At 28.8% G+C, this 17,974-nt stretch overlaps 1 protein-coding gene across 6 annotated transcripts in view; it reads right to left on the bottom strand.

Annotated features, from left to right (window-relative positions):
- LOC129959629 (transcription factor AP-4-like) overlaps nt 1-17,285 on the bottom strand; it is a 69,127-nt gene extending 51,842 nt beyond the window's left edge. The window contains exons 1-2 of one of the 6 annotated variants that reach the window (XM_056072499.1): nt 2,761-4,481; nt 1,491-1,574 (exon numbers count right to left, since the gene is read on the bottom strand). Coding sequence is in view for 1 of the 6 variants with exons in the window: in XM_056072497.1 (XP_055928472.1) it covers nt 16,762-16,850 (89 nt within the window). In the remaining 5 variants the exon portion in view is untranslated. Of the gene's footprint in view, nt 1-1,490; nt 1,575-2,760; nt 4,482-5,080; nt 8,896-11,910; nt 12,456-16,761; nt 17,086-17,153 lie in introns of those variants that run through there. The other 5 variants (XR_008783478.1, XM_056072501.1, XM_056072497.1 and 2 more) reach the window with 5 other exon arrangements.
- Between the last annotated feature and the right edge of the window lie 689 nt (nt 17,286-17,974).

Below are 17,974 nucleotides of genomic sequence, written 5' to 3'. Positions count from 1 at the left end.
AGAATTATAAAACATAAAAATATCTCATTTAAATTTTCTTTACTTAACTTAATCGTCGTTTCCGCTGAAACTGCTTTCACCGTCAATTGATTCAAATCCTTTCGATTGCATCGTCTCTAATACAAGAATTAACTAAGTCCTCTTCTTATATTTTCTCCGCATGTTTTACACATTTTTTCCAATCATCCACTGTTACGTTTAATAGCGCTTTATTGAGCAATTCCCAAACATCTGTAATTTTAAAAGTTTTATTTTTTTTCGCAATTTCACCAGCGCCCAGATAAATTCTATAGCGTTGTACTGGCAGTGATAGGGTGGGAATCTCACTACTTCATGTACCATTTCGTATGCTACCTGATTAAACTCATTTGCTTTATATTTTTCTTTGTGCTCCTTTACAATGCTCAATAATTCTGGTCTGGTTTTTGGTAGCTTTGTGAGGAATATTTTTTCTCAGTAACCATGACACTATGTCACTTTTTTTATTTTTTTGTCTTTGTGGAGGGAATTCTTTCAGCATAAACCAAATGATAGCTCGCATTATCAATGACAATGACAAACGGTTCCTCCAATCCTCTTAGTAAATCGAGAAACCACGCTTTGAAAACTTCACCGTTCATCTCAATTGTACTTTCGGATTAAAATATAAGTTTTGACGATGGAATAAAGGCTAGATCAGCAGATCTTACAAGGCGAATAATCAATCTTGACCTTTTCCCCAACGGTACTTTTAAGTCTCCTTGGGAAGTGGAACTTTGCCAAACATATTTAGGTGAGTGGTTAGCGTTTACCCAAGTTTCATCAAGGTATATCACAGGCCTGGATAAAGAATCAATTCTAACTGTGCATTTTTCTCAAAAATTTCAGTCGAGAAACAATGATGACGTTTCTTTCCATTAAAAACCTGCGACCATCATTGCACTTTTTGTACGAAAATCCAAAATTTTTCAAAATTGTCCATGCTTTACGGCATCCAGAAAAATTAATTTTTCTACTAAGCAAGCTCTTAATTTTTCCACTGTTGTATACCCGCTTCTTTCACAAAATTCTTGCACAGTCTGACACACGACACTTTTGTCAAAATCATCCAAATCTGTGACAGGCTTTGTTCGTGGATCTCTTTTCTTGGGCGATCCGAAAACTGGAAAGCCGTTCAGAGATTCAGCAGCTGCAGTCTTATCAGCCTCTGCACAAATTCGTTGTACCGTTCTGTAAGAAATATCACGTTTCGGTGGTTACATTCTGGGTCTGCAAAAACAATTCTCTTACGTAGCATTCGGTTTCGATGAGACTAAGTCTTTTAAGTAATTGTACACATTGTAGACAAACATCTTTGGTTGTCTCTGGACATCAGGCTTATTCATGATAGCAGATCTTAAAAAAGACACTTCAGCGTTATTTTGTGAAAAACAAATTGATTTATAATTGAGAACAAAATAGAGAAAAAATGTCGAAAGAACAAACTATAAAGTAGAAAGCTATCGGAATACCTTAACAGCTGTGTAAAAGAGTGGCATTGCTGTCTGCCGCACCGTTGCCAAGTCAACGAGGTAGAAAATTTGGCCTTGACGCGTCTACAGAAAATACACAGACTATAGAACAATAGGACGAGTTTTAAAAAATTATTACATTGATAATTATTCCTTAAGATAGTTTTCTTTAGCACCACATTAAATAAGTATTTCCTGTGATAATAGTTTTAGATAATAATTTTACGATTCTAGATGAATCAGAATGTACGATCTGAAGGGACTTTTTTTTCAATTTCAGTTCGTATCATAGATTTAAAATACCAATTGAAAATTACATTCAACGTATTAATAAAATATCATCATTCTCTGTATGTCACAAAAATCATACATAAAATCTGTTAATAACATTCATTTCTTTTCTCTTCTGATTTCTGTCATTTTATTATACCTGTGCAGATAAGAATAAATTGTAGAATAATGATTAAAAATAATTTTCTTAGGAATTGCTTATTCCACTGATCTATCCATTTGTTCCAGAAATGCATAAATCTGCATGCAAGATTCATTCATTCCTTTGTCTTTCTATTATAACTGATAATTAAATAAATACGAATGATGTCATTTTGCAATGAATCATGTAAAAGTATTGTTTGTCTATAGTACATAAAGATGAAGCAAAAATTAAATAATCTTGATATGTAACTATGATTTGTAGGATTTCCGAAAGCAAAATCAACCACTTGAAATGCCTTCAACAAAGCAAAAACACGGTGGGCAGAAACTTTTAACCAATATGAAAAATGAGTTTGCATTAAGTCTATATTGTCACCTTCAATAAAATGCACAAACAGAACAGGCAAAGTCAAATATTTGTTAAGACGGGACAACTATATGACATGGTTCAATCTTTACCTCGAATATGTAATCGTTCAAAGTGAACCTACCATGATGGAGAAAAATTCCTTCCGCATGTTTTGTTTGAATGTTTTGGTTGATTTTTGTGATTAAATTTATAAAATTTCAAATTGCCACTGGTTTTTGTTCAAATGGCATGTCTTTACAACCATCTAACAAGGTATCTTGCGAGCGCTGTTACGCCTTGTCTCTTCTAAGTCCCAACTTTGATATCCTTCCGAATTAGCCTCTCAAGACTTCTTTGAATTCTTCATCATATAACCCAAGTCAGCAACCACATCTGTACCGAAACTGACAAAGAAATTAAGCATGCAATTGCATACGGATACCAAATGCATTTATTTATCTATTAAGTAAAAAAAGTTGTACTTACCATTAAACGCTTTTCAAGATCTACAGCAAGCCATTAAATTGGAGAATGAATAACTGTCATTGAACTTCACTGTATGCTTCATAGCGTACACTGTTATTGCCAAATAAGAGTCAATTTAAAAGGAAATAAGTTTTTTGTTTATGGGCATTTCTAACATGTCATAAGAATATAAAATATTCTGAATCCAATTCTTTAGCACATAAAGGCCATTAATGAAGCACATTCTATATTTGAATTTCCATTTTAATGAGTATTTTCGAAGACTATTCTTCTCGGTGCTTAGGCACTATCAATGTTAGACATGCTTTCTTTGGAACTTATTTTAACTGAGTTTTTTTAATTGGAAATTTAACTAAACAATTTAATTAAAATTTAACTATAATCCCAGAATTATAATTAAATTCAAAATTAATTAAGCCCCTTCCCTCAGCAACTTTTGCAATCTGTATGATATGATTTAGAAGTCAACAAATGAAAAAATAAAGTTTTTCATTTTTTAAAGCTATTGAAAAATATGTTTAGATTTAATGGGGGTAAAATTTAAAAACTATACTGGTTTATTGAAACGAGGCTGCGAGAACAATGTTTCAAATTAAAATCTAGGAATTAAAATTGTTTTGAATTCATTATAAGTTTCTGCACTGTTAGACGAAAAAATAATTAACAGCTATTCTTGCTTTGGTTGATTCCTCTAAAAATTTACTGGCTATTTCATAGTTTAGGTTGACTTTTTATATTTTAAATGAGAGATTAAGAATTTACGAAAAAAAAAAAATATTTTTAAGAGATAAGGTAAAAAGAAACAAATTTTTTTTATTAAACTGTTGCTTAAATTTAAAAGTTTTTAGTGACAAAAAATGTTTGCCTATATGTATATTGTCTCGCATTATGCTGCTATGTATTATATTTTTAACATCAAATCTATCTACATTTTAGCATTTTTAAACTGAATAATGTAAAAATGCATTCCTTTAGGCTTACCTTTCCTGTAAAAGCATTTGGTGCTTCTTAAGATTTTGTAAAACACCTACCTTTCATTGTAATTTTAATGACTCCTCATTACTAATTTGAAAGAGACTTTTTTTGGGGGGGGGAAGTAATATAATTTATCCAATTCATGGATATTCCCCAGTTTCAATTCTTTCTTTACCCCATTTGTTTTAATTGTCCTTAAGTTGAGAAATCTCAAAAGACCTCCTAAAGTGCATGTAGCTTTGTATGTCAAAAACTAAATTTGGTGAACTACTTTATATACTATATAAAGGTATCTTTATAAAAAGAAATATTTGAGAAACTTGCATCAAGCTGAAACAATTCCTAAAATGCATCTAATTTTATTCGAAGTTGAATTTTTACCTTAACAGGAAAATATCAATTGAACATCTAGCTAAGCATTACTTTTTTCATGAAAAATAAGTATATAAGCATTTTTCCTTAATGTTTAAGTTACGTCTGAGTTAACTGAGTCTGTCTTCTCCCCACCCCCAATACAATTATCTTTGCATTACACTGAACAAGTTTCGAAATACGGTGAAAAAATGAAAATAGGCAATGCTAATTCAATCTGTATCTCTCAGTGCTAAAGATAAATATGTATTGCCCTGAAATTAAACCATTAATACCTAACTTAATTTAAATTAGATTTCAATACAATGTAAAAAAGACTACAATTAATCTAACTGAAGTCAAGTTCTGAATTTTTTTAAAGAAAAATTATCGAACAATTTGTGAAAAATAATTAATAAATAAACTTTTAAAATAAAGATTGCATTCAAATTCCCTGCATTAAACTCAAAAAATAAATCAAAAGAAGACTCCAAAATTTGGCCTATGAGTGGTATATCTAAGTTGAACATTGTTTGAGAGTTTTAATGATGTGAATGCATAATGACTTGTTAGACAAAGCTAATAAGAAATAATTGAAAGCTCTTGGTTTAACTAAAGTGGAATGCAGCTTCTAAAAATAAGACATTAATGGATTAAGAAGAAAGACTTGCTGTTAATTTTACAATGAATAGTAAATTTAATTTTAATTCAATTACAAACTAAGCTACACCTAAATTATTTAGAAGAATGTTCAAATTAAAGATGCTAATCAGTTATTTCTATCCTACCCATGATAATATCTATCAGAGAATATAAGGCAGCATCAATTTTTTTTCCTTCAATGTATGGATTATTTCAAGTTTTAACTTTATTTAGAAAATAAAAAATTCAAATATGTCAAATGTTGACAACTTTTCAAAAATGCTAATAAAAAAGATTTGAGATGAAAGATTACAAATCTACGTAACATTTTCATAAGTTTTAAAAACATCGTTCATCTTAAAATGTGTTAATTCTCTCTATATATTTTTTTCTTTCATGATAAAAATAACATTCATTGCAATTTGAAGTTGTAAAGTTGTTTGATGTTGATCTTTGCATATTATATATGTACAAATAAGCAATTAGCAACAAAGTTTTAGAGTAGGTATTTATTTACCAATATTAATAATTTTATTGCATTTTTCCAGGATGCAGTTTAAAAGGAATCCTACATTGTAATTGTAGAGCTATTTTCCTAAGTCATTAAAAAAAATAATATTTTATATGTGATGTTTGCATTTGAAGCTTTCCCATGAAATAAAGACGAAGTATATATCAATACATACCCTCCAACAATGGTTACCAAATCATCAATAGCATTTTTTAATGGCATATTACATATAATGTAACATCAACAAATTATCAAAGAATAAATATTGTCGAAGAATTTTAATTAGTTCAAACAAACATTTCCAAACACTATTCAAAATTATTTAAGATATTTATTACCAACTAAATATATGACATTTTTTAAATCGCAGAATACGATTTTGTAGATCAAATAAATTAACAATATTTGTTACACATTTACAATTACGTTTCGTCAATAAACAAGCACTTTTGCATTTCTCAAATCATCATGGCTAAATTATCATGAACTCATCATAAATTCCTATATTCATTTTTGTTACGAGGAGTTACTCCAGAGTTTTTATATTTATGCTGGAACAAGTTCTCATTTTTTCCCCTAACCATATTAAAGATGCTTCCACTGAGTGAAGATTTGGAAAAAGTTCATTTTCAGTATATTTCGTAGTTTTCCATTTCCTAATTAACAATTTTCACCTAATTTCCGTAGTAACTACGGAAATTCTGTAGTTGTTGGAGGGTATGGCATATTACATATAATGTAATATCAAAAAATTATCAAAGAATAAATATTGTGAAAGAATTTTAATTAGTTCAAACAAGCATTTTCAAACACTATTCAAAATTATTTAAGATATTTATTACCAACTACATATATAAGTAAAATATTTTTTAAATCACATAATATGATTTTGTAGATAAAATAAATTAACAATATTTGTTACACATTTACAATTACGTTTCATCAATAAACAAGCACTTTTGCATTTCTCAAGTCATCATGGCTAAATTATCATGAACTCATCATAAACTCCTATATTCATTTTTGTTACGAGGAGTTACTCCAGAGTTTTTATATTTATGCTGGAACAAGTTCCAATTTTTTCCTCTAACCATATTAAAGATGCTTTCACTGAGTGAAGATTTTTAAAAAGTTCATTTTCAGTATATTTCATAGTTTTCCATTTCATAATTAACAATTTTCACCTAATTTCCGTAGTGATTATGGAAATTCTGTAGTTATTGGAGGGTATGCCAAAAGCAAGAGATCTCCAAGAATTTCCTTGCTCAATTAATAATAAACACATACTCTATCCGTTTTATTTATTTTTCCCGTCAGAGTACTTAGGCAACTAATAAGCAACATGTGCTTTACATAGCATGTTGTGGAGAGCAGTTGTTTGTTTTGATCTATGTCTAAGAAGAAATTCCTCAGTTTCTTTCAAACTTGAAATGATTTTTCATGGCTGAATTTTAAGCAAGTTTCTTGAAGCTGGAAAGCATTTTTTGATATTTATTCAGGTACCTGTTGGAATATTTTCATTTTTAACCATTTGGCCAGGTTAATAATACTCCACAAAACAAGTGTTGTTGCAAAAGGTATTTCTGGCAAAGACTGAAACACATAAAAAATTAGCTTTACCTTTATTATTAATCCAAAATACTTACTCTTAATACTAGACATAAAGTATGCTTTTTATATGAATTAAATAACTACAACTTGATAAATAAATGCATTCTCATAATATTTTCAAAAAATTGCTAGAAATTATTTATTGGTTTATCCTACAGATACAAGTTGCTGGCCTCCTCCTCATACAGTCAGCAGTTACACAGCTTATTCATCACTATCATAGGAGGAGGACAGTAACACAGTAAATATTTGAAATAGAAATTGTCATATTCATTAAGATGAAGATTTTTTGGTATTAGTAATATATATATATATATATTCATGTAATTGAAAATATTATTTACTATTATTTAACAAAACCTGGTTTTTGTAAATGAAATGAGAATTAGCTCTTTTCAATTTAGAAAATAAAATTTCCTAAAATGGAAAAATTCTACGAGCTCAATAAGGAAGCTAAGGGGTTGCAACAAGAGTAAATAGTAACATGCTCACAACACAGAATTCCGAAATTTTTTTTACTAACACAATTCTTATAATGTGCTAGAACATCAGCACAATCAATGCCCTGCTAAAACATATAATTAGAGGTTATGAGCAAACACTCTATTTGAGCTAGTTAAAAAATTTGTGAAATATATATATTCTTTTTACATTCAGTAAGTTGATTCTTTAAAAAAATTTCTTTCCAGATTTTGAATACGTATTAAGTTTTAAAATACTTTTTTTTTTTTTTTTTTTTTTTTTGCAATCTCAATATTGCTTTTATAAATAAAAAAAATGCACAAAACTAAATAGGAAAAGATGCAACATGTTACAATTCACCCTTTGTGTCTTTATTCATGTAGAATTTCTGCTCTAAATATTAATATGCACCCACCCTAAGAGTTCACCTTAGAAAGAATTTTAACAGATGCTGATGTTAAAGAAAATCTGCCATCATAATTAACACATAAAAATGAAGCAATGGTTAAAGAATATGACAATGTAATAAAAAAAAAGAAGAGGAAAGAAAGAATAATGCAAAAGGAAAGATTAATGAAAATTTTAAAATGGAAAAAGAGAAAATGGTAGAGTATTTTAATTTCAGTTATAGATTCTGAAACAGAAGAGTAAATTTTGCTGAGTTTATAGAGATACATACAGTAACTGATGAAGAATGAGTGCAATGCTTCATTTACAAAATGTATAATACACATAAAAATACACAAGAGAAAAGAACCTTATCATTCGTGTTTATTGCAGTTCTGATGCAGAATTAAACTTAAAAATGTACTGAATGTTCTTCTGGTACATATAATGACTATATAACTATAAAAAAAATGCAGTTACAATCAAGGAATTGTAAATACATTTAAATGCATAAGCCCCTAGCTTCCCTATCCTTTCTCAATTCTCAGAGAAAAGATTTTATTCTCTTTAAAGCTGAAAAGCAAAATTTAAGTTCTCATGCAATCATAATATTCATCAAAACAGCTTTAAAACAAATTTCACAAAAAACAAATCTAATTCATATTCTCATGCAAGTTTCTCTAAAGTTCAGTTCAGTTATATTAAACATCCCATTTTAAAGCAACACAAGGGCTATTTTAGTACGGACCTCGTAATTTTGAACCGCGGTCAGATGACGAGGATGACATCTGAGCTGGCATGTCCCTCTCCAAACTTTCACACCACACCTGTGGGAGGATGTTTGGCCCAGACGGATTCAAAGTACACCAGACCCATTTACACAAAGGTTCTACAGTGGAATCAGGTTTACAGCCTGAAACCCTTTGGTTCCAAAGCCAAGACCTCACCACCAGGCCACTGCAACCCTCTCTTACATATCAAACAAGATTAACTTGCAATATGTTTGCAGATCACACTAAGAAATTTTTTGAAACTCAGTAAGTACTATATAATAAAACATATAAACTGATACTTCCTTTAAATTTTAAAATGCAAATCCTCTAAGCTTGTTGCTGAATGTAGCACATGTTCAACATCAGGGAACAATGTGACGTAATGTAATGTACAATGCATTGCAACAGGAATTCTCCACTTTCCTAATAGAGTATCAAAGTTTTTTAGTAGTTTTTCTATAAAAAAGGAGCATTATGCAATATATAACAATTTTAAATATTCATCGAACAACTATATAGAACTAATCCCAAGAATGTATATCCAACAATACATACATACATACATACATACATATATATATATAGGAATATTTAATTTTATACTAATACATCAAATAAAATATTTTATCTTTAATATCTCAAAAGATTTTCATTTACCTTTATCTCTAACTCTTCGTTATTTCTAATAATCAAATATATATGCAAACTGCATCCATTAGCTGTTTTTAATGCAAAGCAATTAGAATTTTTTATACACAAAACTCATTTACATTTTTCAAAGTACTAATCATAATTAGAAAGGAAAAACATCAAGAAAATGTAATAAATTTATCCATGAGATATATACTGTGATCACTTAAGAATGAAAATGACTGCTACTGATGGAAGGTTAATTTTCAGAAAAGTAATGGTATAGACTGAATGATTTACTATAATCTAACTATAAGATATTGGAATTGGCAAAATACTAGAACATCCATCTTAAGATATGCAATTGTACATAAGTATTGCTGGTGTTCTACTCTCCCAGAAAGAAAAATTGGTTTCAAAATACTAAGGACAAAACAAGGTCTATTTTGCAACAAAATATTGCAGGCTATTTGAACCAAAACACCATATAAAATACTCAAAGTATTGCAACAACATATGCATTGATAGTGTCATACTCTTTAAGAATGAAAACATTAACCTCTATCAAAACATTTGATGAAATCTTACATAACCTTTAACATTACATGTATCCTGGTGATACATAATATAAAAAAAGTAAATGTGCAAAATGATAAATTAAAATGATTTCCTTTAGAAGACTATGAAAGCAAAATGGCTAAAAATAATGCAAAACAGAAATTGGGAAGAGAAAAGAACATATATAGTACAAAATTAACTGCACAACTCTGAAAGTATATTTCAAGGAATATAAACATTTTCTGACCTCTAATATCTTTCTTCACTAAGAGTATCTAAAGATTAAAGTTATAAGATGTAAATAAAAAATTTTAAAAATTCAAATACTTTTAAATATTTAAGTGCCAAATGAGCACTGCTTTATAACGCAGAAAACATGAAAAATGCTTGGTGCTTTCCTAAGTAATTCAAAAAGGAAAAGATAAACATGAAAAGTCCTTGATACCCTAGGTAACTAATGAGATTTGTTTTAACGTAATTTCTCAAATTTTCAGTTTTAGCAATTACAATGTTTACCTGTTTCTCTCCTCATCTAATGACATGACTAATAATACCTTTCAGTCTGTTTTTAAATTCAATTCTAATTAATGTATTTCTTATAATTGCATCATTTCATCACACTAATTTATTCTTTCATTCCTATGGAACTTCTTTTTCCCATATGGGAATAAAATAATGCTACATAAAATTGATTTTTATTTATCCATCTGTCAAAAATGCAGATATATATTATTCTAAATATGTTAGTTTAAAGCTATAACAGATCAGACAGGAACCTATTCCATTATTTAAAATTACGATAAAGGATGACAATCAGATGATGATACACTAAATTTACATCATACTCATCTTTCCTTACAGGTCAATAAACTTTTTCAATTTAATTTCTAGCACTGAAGTTTCTTTTTGATTAACACTTTCAATAACATACCCAGTGCGATTTATATTTGCCATGCAGGAATATCTTTATGATTTAGAAAAGACGAATATAGTTTCAGTAAAAACTGAGACATTTAAAAAGATTAGACCTAAAACATAAATGAAATTATATCTATAATTATCCAATCTTGAAATGAAAAATTAAGATGCTTCATGATGACCACGAGTTCAATTTTTTTTAAGAAAAATTTTATTGTACCAATTTAGCCCATTTGACTTGATCAGAATTGAACTCGGTAAATTCAAGACATAATCAGCTCATTAAATAACTAGAACTAATCCAATTCATTAAATCACCAATAAATAACTTATCCATATAAAAATACACACAATTTAATAACAAACAGAACAATCAGTACTACTATATATATGCATCCAAAATGCAAATATTTACATTATATTTTTGATATTTCTTAATTAAAGTTACACAAGCAACTATATGAAGACATTCCAACAGGCTAAAACTGGAACAAGAATGCAAATTCACATTTCAACATTTTTCGAAAAGAGAAACATTTAAATTTTGAAAACAAGCTGAAAATTTCTTATGAAGATGAATGAAATTTTAATAAAATTTAATACCTTTATTATAAACACATAAAATTCCTCCTTTGGAGGAATAATGTACAACCTAAAAGCATTTTATGGAACTTGTAATTTTCTACCCATTATTATTGACATCATTGTAATTTAATAATGCATAAATTAGAGAACAATCAAATTAATTGATTTTAAATTCAATTCTCATTGTTTTATATTTCTTATCCCATCATTATATGTCAGTTTCTTTAATATTTTCTATGTCAGCCATCAATGAATATAGAACACTGCTATATAACAAGGGGAAGAAGGGGGGGATTTATGATGACTACCATTCATGATTAATGAAATGAGTACATAGTTGCTTCAGTTTATTCTTGGAAATTCAAATACAAAAGATACAACCCCATAATATGGATTTCAACTTAAAACCCACATCTGAGTCATTTTTAAAAAGTTAGGTATCATCTACACTATTTAAAGACTTTAATATTCTTTTAATAAATGCAATTAAGTTGTCTATCAACTTCATCCGTCAATAATCTAATCTAAGTCATTATTAATAAGTACAGAATTATTTCCTCGCAACGTAAAATGTATATTCATTGAAATATATGACTTATTACATTGCCTTATATTGGTAGAAATTTGTACCCGGAATTATAACACTACTCAAATATTTAATAGGCATAAAAATACAAAAATTACGAATTAAAATATGAGCTCTGAATAGTACGCACGATCATAATACATTTGAAAGCAAAACTTTACCCAAATAATTAAATGACGTAGTCTACATCTGCTACCGAGAACTTCATTCGCGGAACTTAGGAAATGCAATTATTGTTCTTATCACACGAATGAATTGATGAGGAAAGGGAATAGTTTATGTATCAAAAAAGATTCTAAACACCACTAAAAAGCTCAATTATAACCTTACACCTATCGTTTGGAAACATCAAGCTCTCAACAACGACGGGCTACATTTGAGATGAAATATTTCGCCAAGCAATGGCAACCCTCTCGGATGTTTTGGCACAAAGCCAAGTCTGTCGGCGCCATGACACATTCATATGCGTATGCATCTGACTGAGAGGGGAATGTAGGAATTCGTACACTAAAAAAAAGTACAAAATGTCTGGGCACGTGGGGAAAGAACTAGGAGTGGAAAAGTTGCCGAGTACAATACAGAACGTTTGCTTCAACTTCGTAGGATCAAAATTATTTCTTGCTAACTGTGTAATGAATCGCTTTAGTGTAAGAATTGTTCATTTTTCTGCAGATAACTGGACAGCACATTTTTGGTAATCTGTTATACATTCAATAGTTTGTTTTTCAAGATGAGTTGAAAAAACTTATCGAAATAACTATAATCGGAGCTTGTTTACAAATTATATGAAATATTTAAAAAGACTGCATTATTAAGAAATATCAAAAATTCATAATTTTTAAATTCTAATATGTAAATGATGCACTTTTTAAATTTCCTATGTCTAAACAAAACTTTAAAATTTTTTTTAAAGCAGTTAATTGTTTAATAAAAATAATTTAAGGTTACCAGAATATAGTATGTTATGAAATAAAGAATTAGCAAAGAGTTTACTGACTTTGCATTTCATAAAGAAAATTTATTCTACAATGAAAAACTAAATTGTTTTCCCATCAGGAAATTTATTAAAAGGCTTGAATCTTGCAAAAATATACGGCATACAATGTAATTAAATTTCTTACATAGCCTTAAAACTATTAATTGCATATTTCCCAAACATGAAAAGATCATAAGTTTATTTTAAAAATTCTAACTAATTTATTTTATTATAAATTTTAATATAACTGCATAAAGATATTTAATGATTCCTAAAACTAAGTTATAAAACAATATTTTCTGCAGTACTTCAGCATTTAAACTACTGGGTTTACATGGGTAATTATTACTAGGATCTAGTGAAGGTTTGTTAGAAGACAATTTAATGATGCAGTTGGAAAATTAACATACCAAAAACTATGTTACATCAGTCAGATAATTGAAAATGAATGACAATGGTGAGTTCCCCTAAAGTCAAAAATCACAGCTGGATAGCATTAATACAGACTTTGCCTTCTAACAGGTAAAATGCTAACCATTACATAAATACCATTAGCACTGTAAAATCCATACTTTACAACATAGAAAATTAGAGATCATATTCCTTAAAAATGGCTTAAACATTAGAGAAATCATAATTAAATAAGACTTGATTAACTAATATTATACTAGTTCATTCACAATTTCAATCATCTATTTTCAATTATGCATGACAATATGTAGTTTTGTGATATAAAATGGAATTCAATTACATATCAGAGTTAACAGTGCAATAGTTTCAAAGCAACAGAGCATTTGAGTTTCCTTCACAATGTTCTAGTTTTCTCAATATATGCATATTGCAGTATGATTTCTGCAAGAATGTGTTAACATGAACAGTACTCTGTTTTTAATACCATTATAAATATATGCAGATTCTTAAATTTATAGAAATTCAAATAATGACATGACTACTTATATGTAAGTACAACTACCTACAAAGCATTTCATTTACTTTAGACTCTATATCAAATTTTTGAATGACTTGACATCTAGAAGAAAGTAAAACGAATCTGAATCTGTTTAAATATTAGCTTTTATGTACTACTCTAAAATAAACAGCTTGAATGTAACATGGTTTTCAGAGAAAGGTTTTTTCTTATGTATGCCATATTAAAAAAGAAAACAGCATGTTTTTTCAAAATCACATTTTCCCATTATTTTTCATTTTTGTACATTTTCTACTTGGTATGTTCCATTATTTTTCACTTTCATACATTTTCGACTTGGTATGTTCCATTATTTTTCACTTTCATACATTTTCTACTTGGTATGCCAGTTAAAAGCCATTTCAATTCTTCCTCCCCCCCAATTTTGAAAGGAACTTGTTGTTAGAACAGTACTTAAATGTTAGTAGTTTCTGTTAATTTCACTGAAAAAAAAAAAAATGTTTGCTACAAGAAAGAAATTACAATATGGAACAAAATCTTATTTTCTAAGATGGAAAAAATGACAAAGCAAATAATAATGGTGCCCAGCATAAAATATTTTTCACATCTTGTGATAATCAGTTTTGAAAAGTGAAATTAAGGCATTAATATTTCATTTTCTACCTCAGGCCATTCTCCATCTAGTGCCAAGGGCATTAATATTCTATATTGCTATATCATTTTACAGATATCTGATGAAATTCACCAAAGAAAAATACAGTACTAAACAAATATAAAATATTTCACAATTATCACCTACCAAACAGTAAGCTACCAACTTTTGTTTAGAGTAATTCAAAATAAATTTTTTACCTTACATATAGTGATTGCTATAATTATTCATTAACCCTTATCGTGGCAAAATTCCTTTTTTAAAGAAAAGCAAAAAAAAAAAATTATAAATATTTTTATAATATAAATATTTAATATAATAATAATAATATAATATTAATATAATAATAATATAAATATTTTTATAAAGTTGTATGTATGGTATACTATACAAAATGAACATAAGGGTTAAAGACAAGTATTTCAAGCATAAAATATCAGTGAAAAGTAACATGATTGATCATGCAGAAAATTTCTTACACTATTTCACAAAAAGTAGTTTTCAAACCATTCATTTAAGAACTAAGGGTAGAATAGTTATTTTTACACATTCGCAAAAGAAAATATCATTTATGAGAAAAGCAATATGGCTTTTAATTTTGAACTTGGTAAAATAAACTGCTAATTTCAAATGGGTAAAAGTTGCACTATATTTTTGTTACTTATACAAACAGATTCTGATGAAACATACTCAAACCTTTCCCAAGATAATTTTATATCAATTGGATAGTAAGGCAATTCTACTAAAGAAGCATAAAAATTATATATTTTAAATTCTGAATAACTAAGCAAAATATTTGTAAACAAACTAATTTAGCTTAAATATATATTTTAAAAAGAAAGATGATATGGAAAAGTTTACTTTTTATTTACAAAAACATCCTAGTTTGAAAAAATATGTCATGCAATTTAATGGAATCTGTCTACATCACAAAACTTTGTTTCTAACAGCACTTTCTCTAAAACTTAATGTACACAGAAGACTCCAAAATTAGATGTGTGGTTCATTTGCTAATATCTTATAAACATGAGATTAGATTGGGGTAACCAAGAAATTGTGTGCACTGAAACATATTATTACACATGCAGAAACTTTTTTTAAAAAATCTACTGCTTAACATGTTTAAACAATTTTTCGAAAATCACATTTCATAATTTAAACTATAATCTTTTTTTGTAATGTCCCAATAGTTAAACAAAAATTACAATTTATTTTTTTAATGTAATACTTAATTTTAGATTTAAGTAACCTGTTTGGTTACTTAAATTATTATAGAATAAAGAAGAGAATAATGTTTAAGAATACCAACCCAAAGAATAATGGTTAAATTAAATTTGTTTAATTTAGAAGTACTAATTGTAAAATATATTGTATAATAAAAAAGTAAATATCATCAATGAACAATTATAAATCAGAAATTAACACTAAACTATTGAATTTTCAACATCTTAAGTAATAACATGACTAAAAATTAAAATGTCAAATTACGTCCGCTCCATTATGGCGGAAGAGATTTAATATAAAAGTTTAAGAAAATCGGTGAAAGATAGTTTTATCTGGCAATTTGCAACATCGGAATTTGGTTAATACAAAATAAATACAAATAAAAAAAGTTACTAATAACTAAGCAAATAATATAAATAATTGATTGCTTATAATTAAAGTCTTAAACTATTAATACAACACAGTATTAGACATAATAGAATGCTCAAACAATAACAGTAATGAATCTTACGGAACAATTTGATCAAATGAAGAAACTGCGCAATACAAAATATTTTCAATATGTTTATTTTCAGTAAGTTAAATTCATTTGAATCTTAAACAGAAAAAATAAGTAAATCATAACCTAAATAATTCTTTAAGAAATTTTTAGTCTCGGAATTTTTACGTAGGAAATTATGCTGCGTCGACACTGATTTATTCAAAATAAAACTTCCATCCGTTTGAACTTCTCTAGCGAGAATTTGTATCTCATATCCGTTTGTTGATGAACTCATTTATAAATCGACGTAAAAATCCCGCGGTAAAAATTTCTTTTAAAAACAACACAAAAAAATTATATCATATTAACACTAATACTATGAATACAACACTAATACTATGAATACACTAATACAACAAACCGTATTAGTTCATTTGGAGATCATATTTTTCACGCATCTTATTCGAATGCGGCGCGCTTCCAACGTCTAGAGCCGCCAAATTAATAATTTGGGACACACCTCCAACATTTCCACAGACAGAAATTTCAAAAATAATCTTTAATATTACCAAAATGAATCTTCAACAACATTTCAGCAGTCGTCGGACATCATTCCATTAAGAGATGCTGACACACACCTGCATTCTAAGTGACATGCCGCCCAGCTGATAGTAGAAGCCGGCGACGGTTTACTACACTATTACTACGAGTGAAGAAAAAGGCTCAGTTGCCATTGTGACAAAAACCCTACCTGCACAGACTGCCGACAACTTCCTCTTCTTGCCGCCGATAGTCATGACCAATTCGTTTTCTTTCACTATTTCTGTGATAAAATGCCATATTCCATGAAAAGAGAAACTTTTTCCTAAGTGATTCTTCAGAGGCGATTTTTTTTTTTTTTTCTGACTAAAATACTACTCGGATTGATATCCCACAAACGCCCGATCACACCTTTATTCACGGCCTGCCTCTAAAGCGCGGGAAACCTTCGCTGGCGGATAACTCATCTTCTTCCGCGCACGTGTTTCTTTATTAAGCACTTTCGACACAGGAATATTAATGACGGATGTCTTCAAAAGACATGTTAAAATCATCTAAATCAATGCGGTATAGTATTTTAACTAAAATTTTAAACAAACTCACCCAGACGGGTAGAACTACTTTTTTCGTCGTAGTACAACTCTCCCAGCTGCTCAATCAGCTGTCAGGGCTAAGCTTTGTTTCTTCCGCCGCGCCGGAATTGAGTTGGAGGCGATGTTATCGTCAGCTGAGATCGAAATGGTTGGCCCGCTGTTTGATTCAAGTAACTGCATGCCAGTGCGATTTTAGCAGTAGGGGAAAAGTGTGTTTCGTGCTTTCTCTTTCATATCATAGATCGCAGAAGGATGTTATGATTGACGTAACGTTGAAAATATTACTAAGTACAAGGGAATGACATTAATTATTTCAAAATGACTAGTGTGTGTTCGTGCCAGTTTGTTTCTCTTATGGTGTTCTAGAAATTTCGGTGTGACGAAAACGGGTCTTTTCAGCAATTTTATAACATGGTTCTGTTTATTTAATTTGTTCTTTTAATATATTCCTAAAATCAATCATCCTTTTTCTATTTTGTTAGTTAAAATAATAAACACTTTTCTAGTATTTGCTTGAAATGTTAAGCACTGGATTCGCTGCCAATATTGGGTGTGTGCGAATTTCACACACACGTGCTTTTATTTTCTGTGAGGTGCAAAAAATAAAGCAGATAACATCTTGCCGTTCCTAAATTTTAAATTTATATTTTCTCTAATCTGTATTGTAAAAGAAGTGTGAATCACTGTTATTAGTTGTGATATTTTAATAAGTAACTTAATTCCACACTTGCACATTAGTGGAAATTTAAAATCATAAGAGTAATTTGAAAATGATTTATATCTAGTAAAAATTGAAATGTCATTAAGAAATGAAATGAAATATAAGTTGAT

The sequence above is a fragment of the Argiope bruennichi genome, chromosome X2 (genome assembly GCF_947563725.1).
Source record: "Argiope bruennichi chromosome X2, qqArgBrue1.1, whole genome shotgun sequence".
In the NCBI taxonomy this organism is placed as follows: Eukaryota; Metazoa; Arthropoda; class Arachnida; order Araneae; family Araneidae; genus Argiope; species Argiope bruennichi.
The sequence above is the reverse complement of the archived record's forward strand: the minus strand, read 5'-3'. Positions and strand labels throughout refer to the sequence as shown.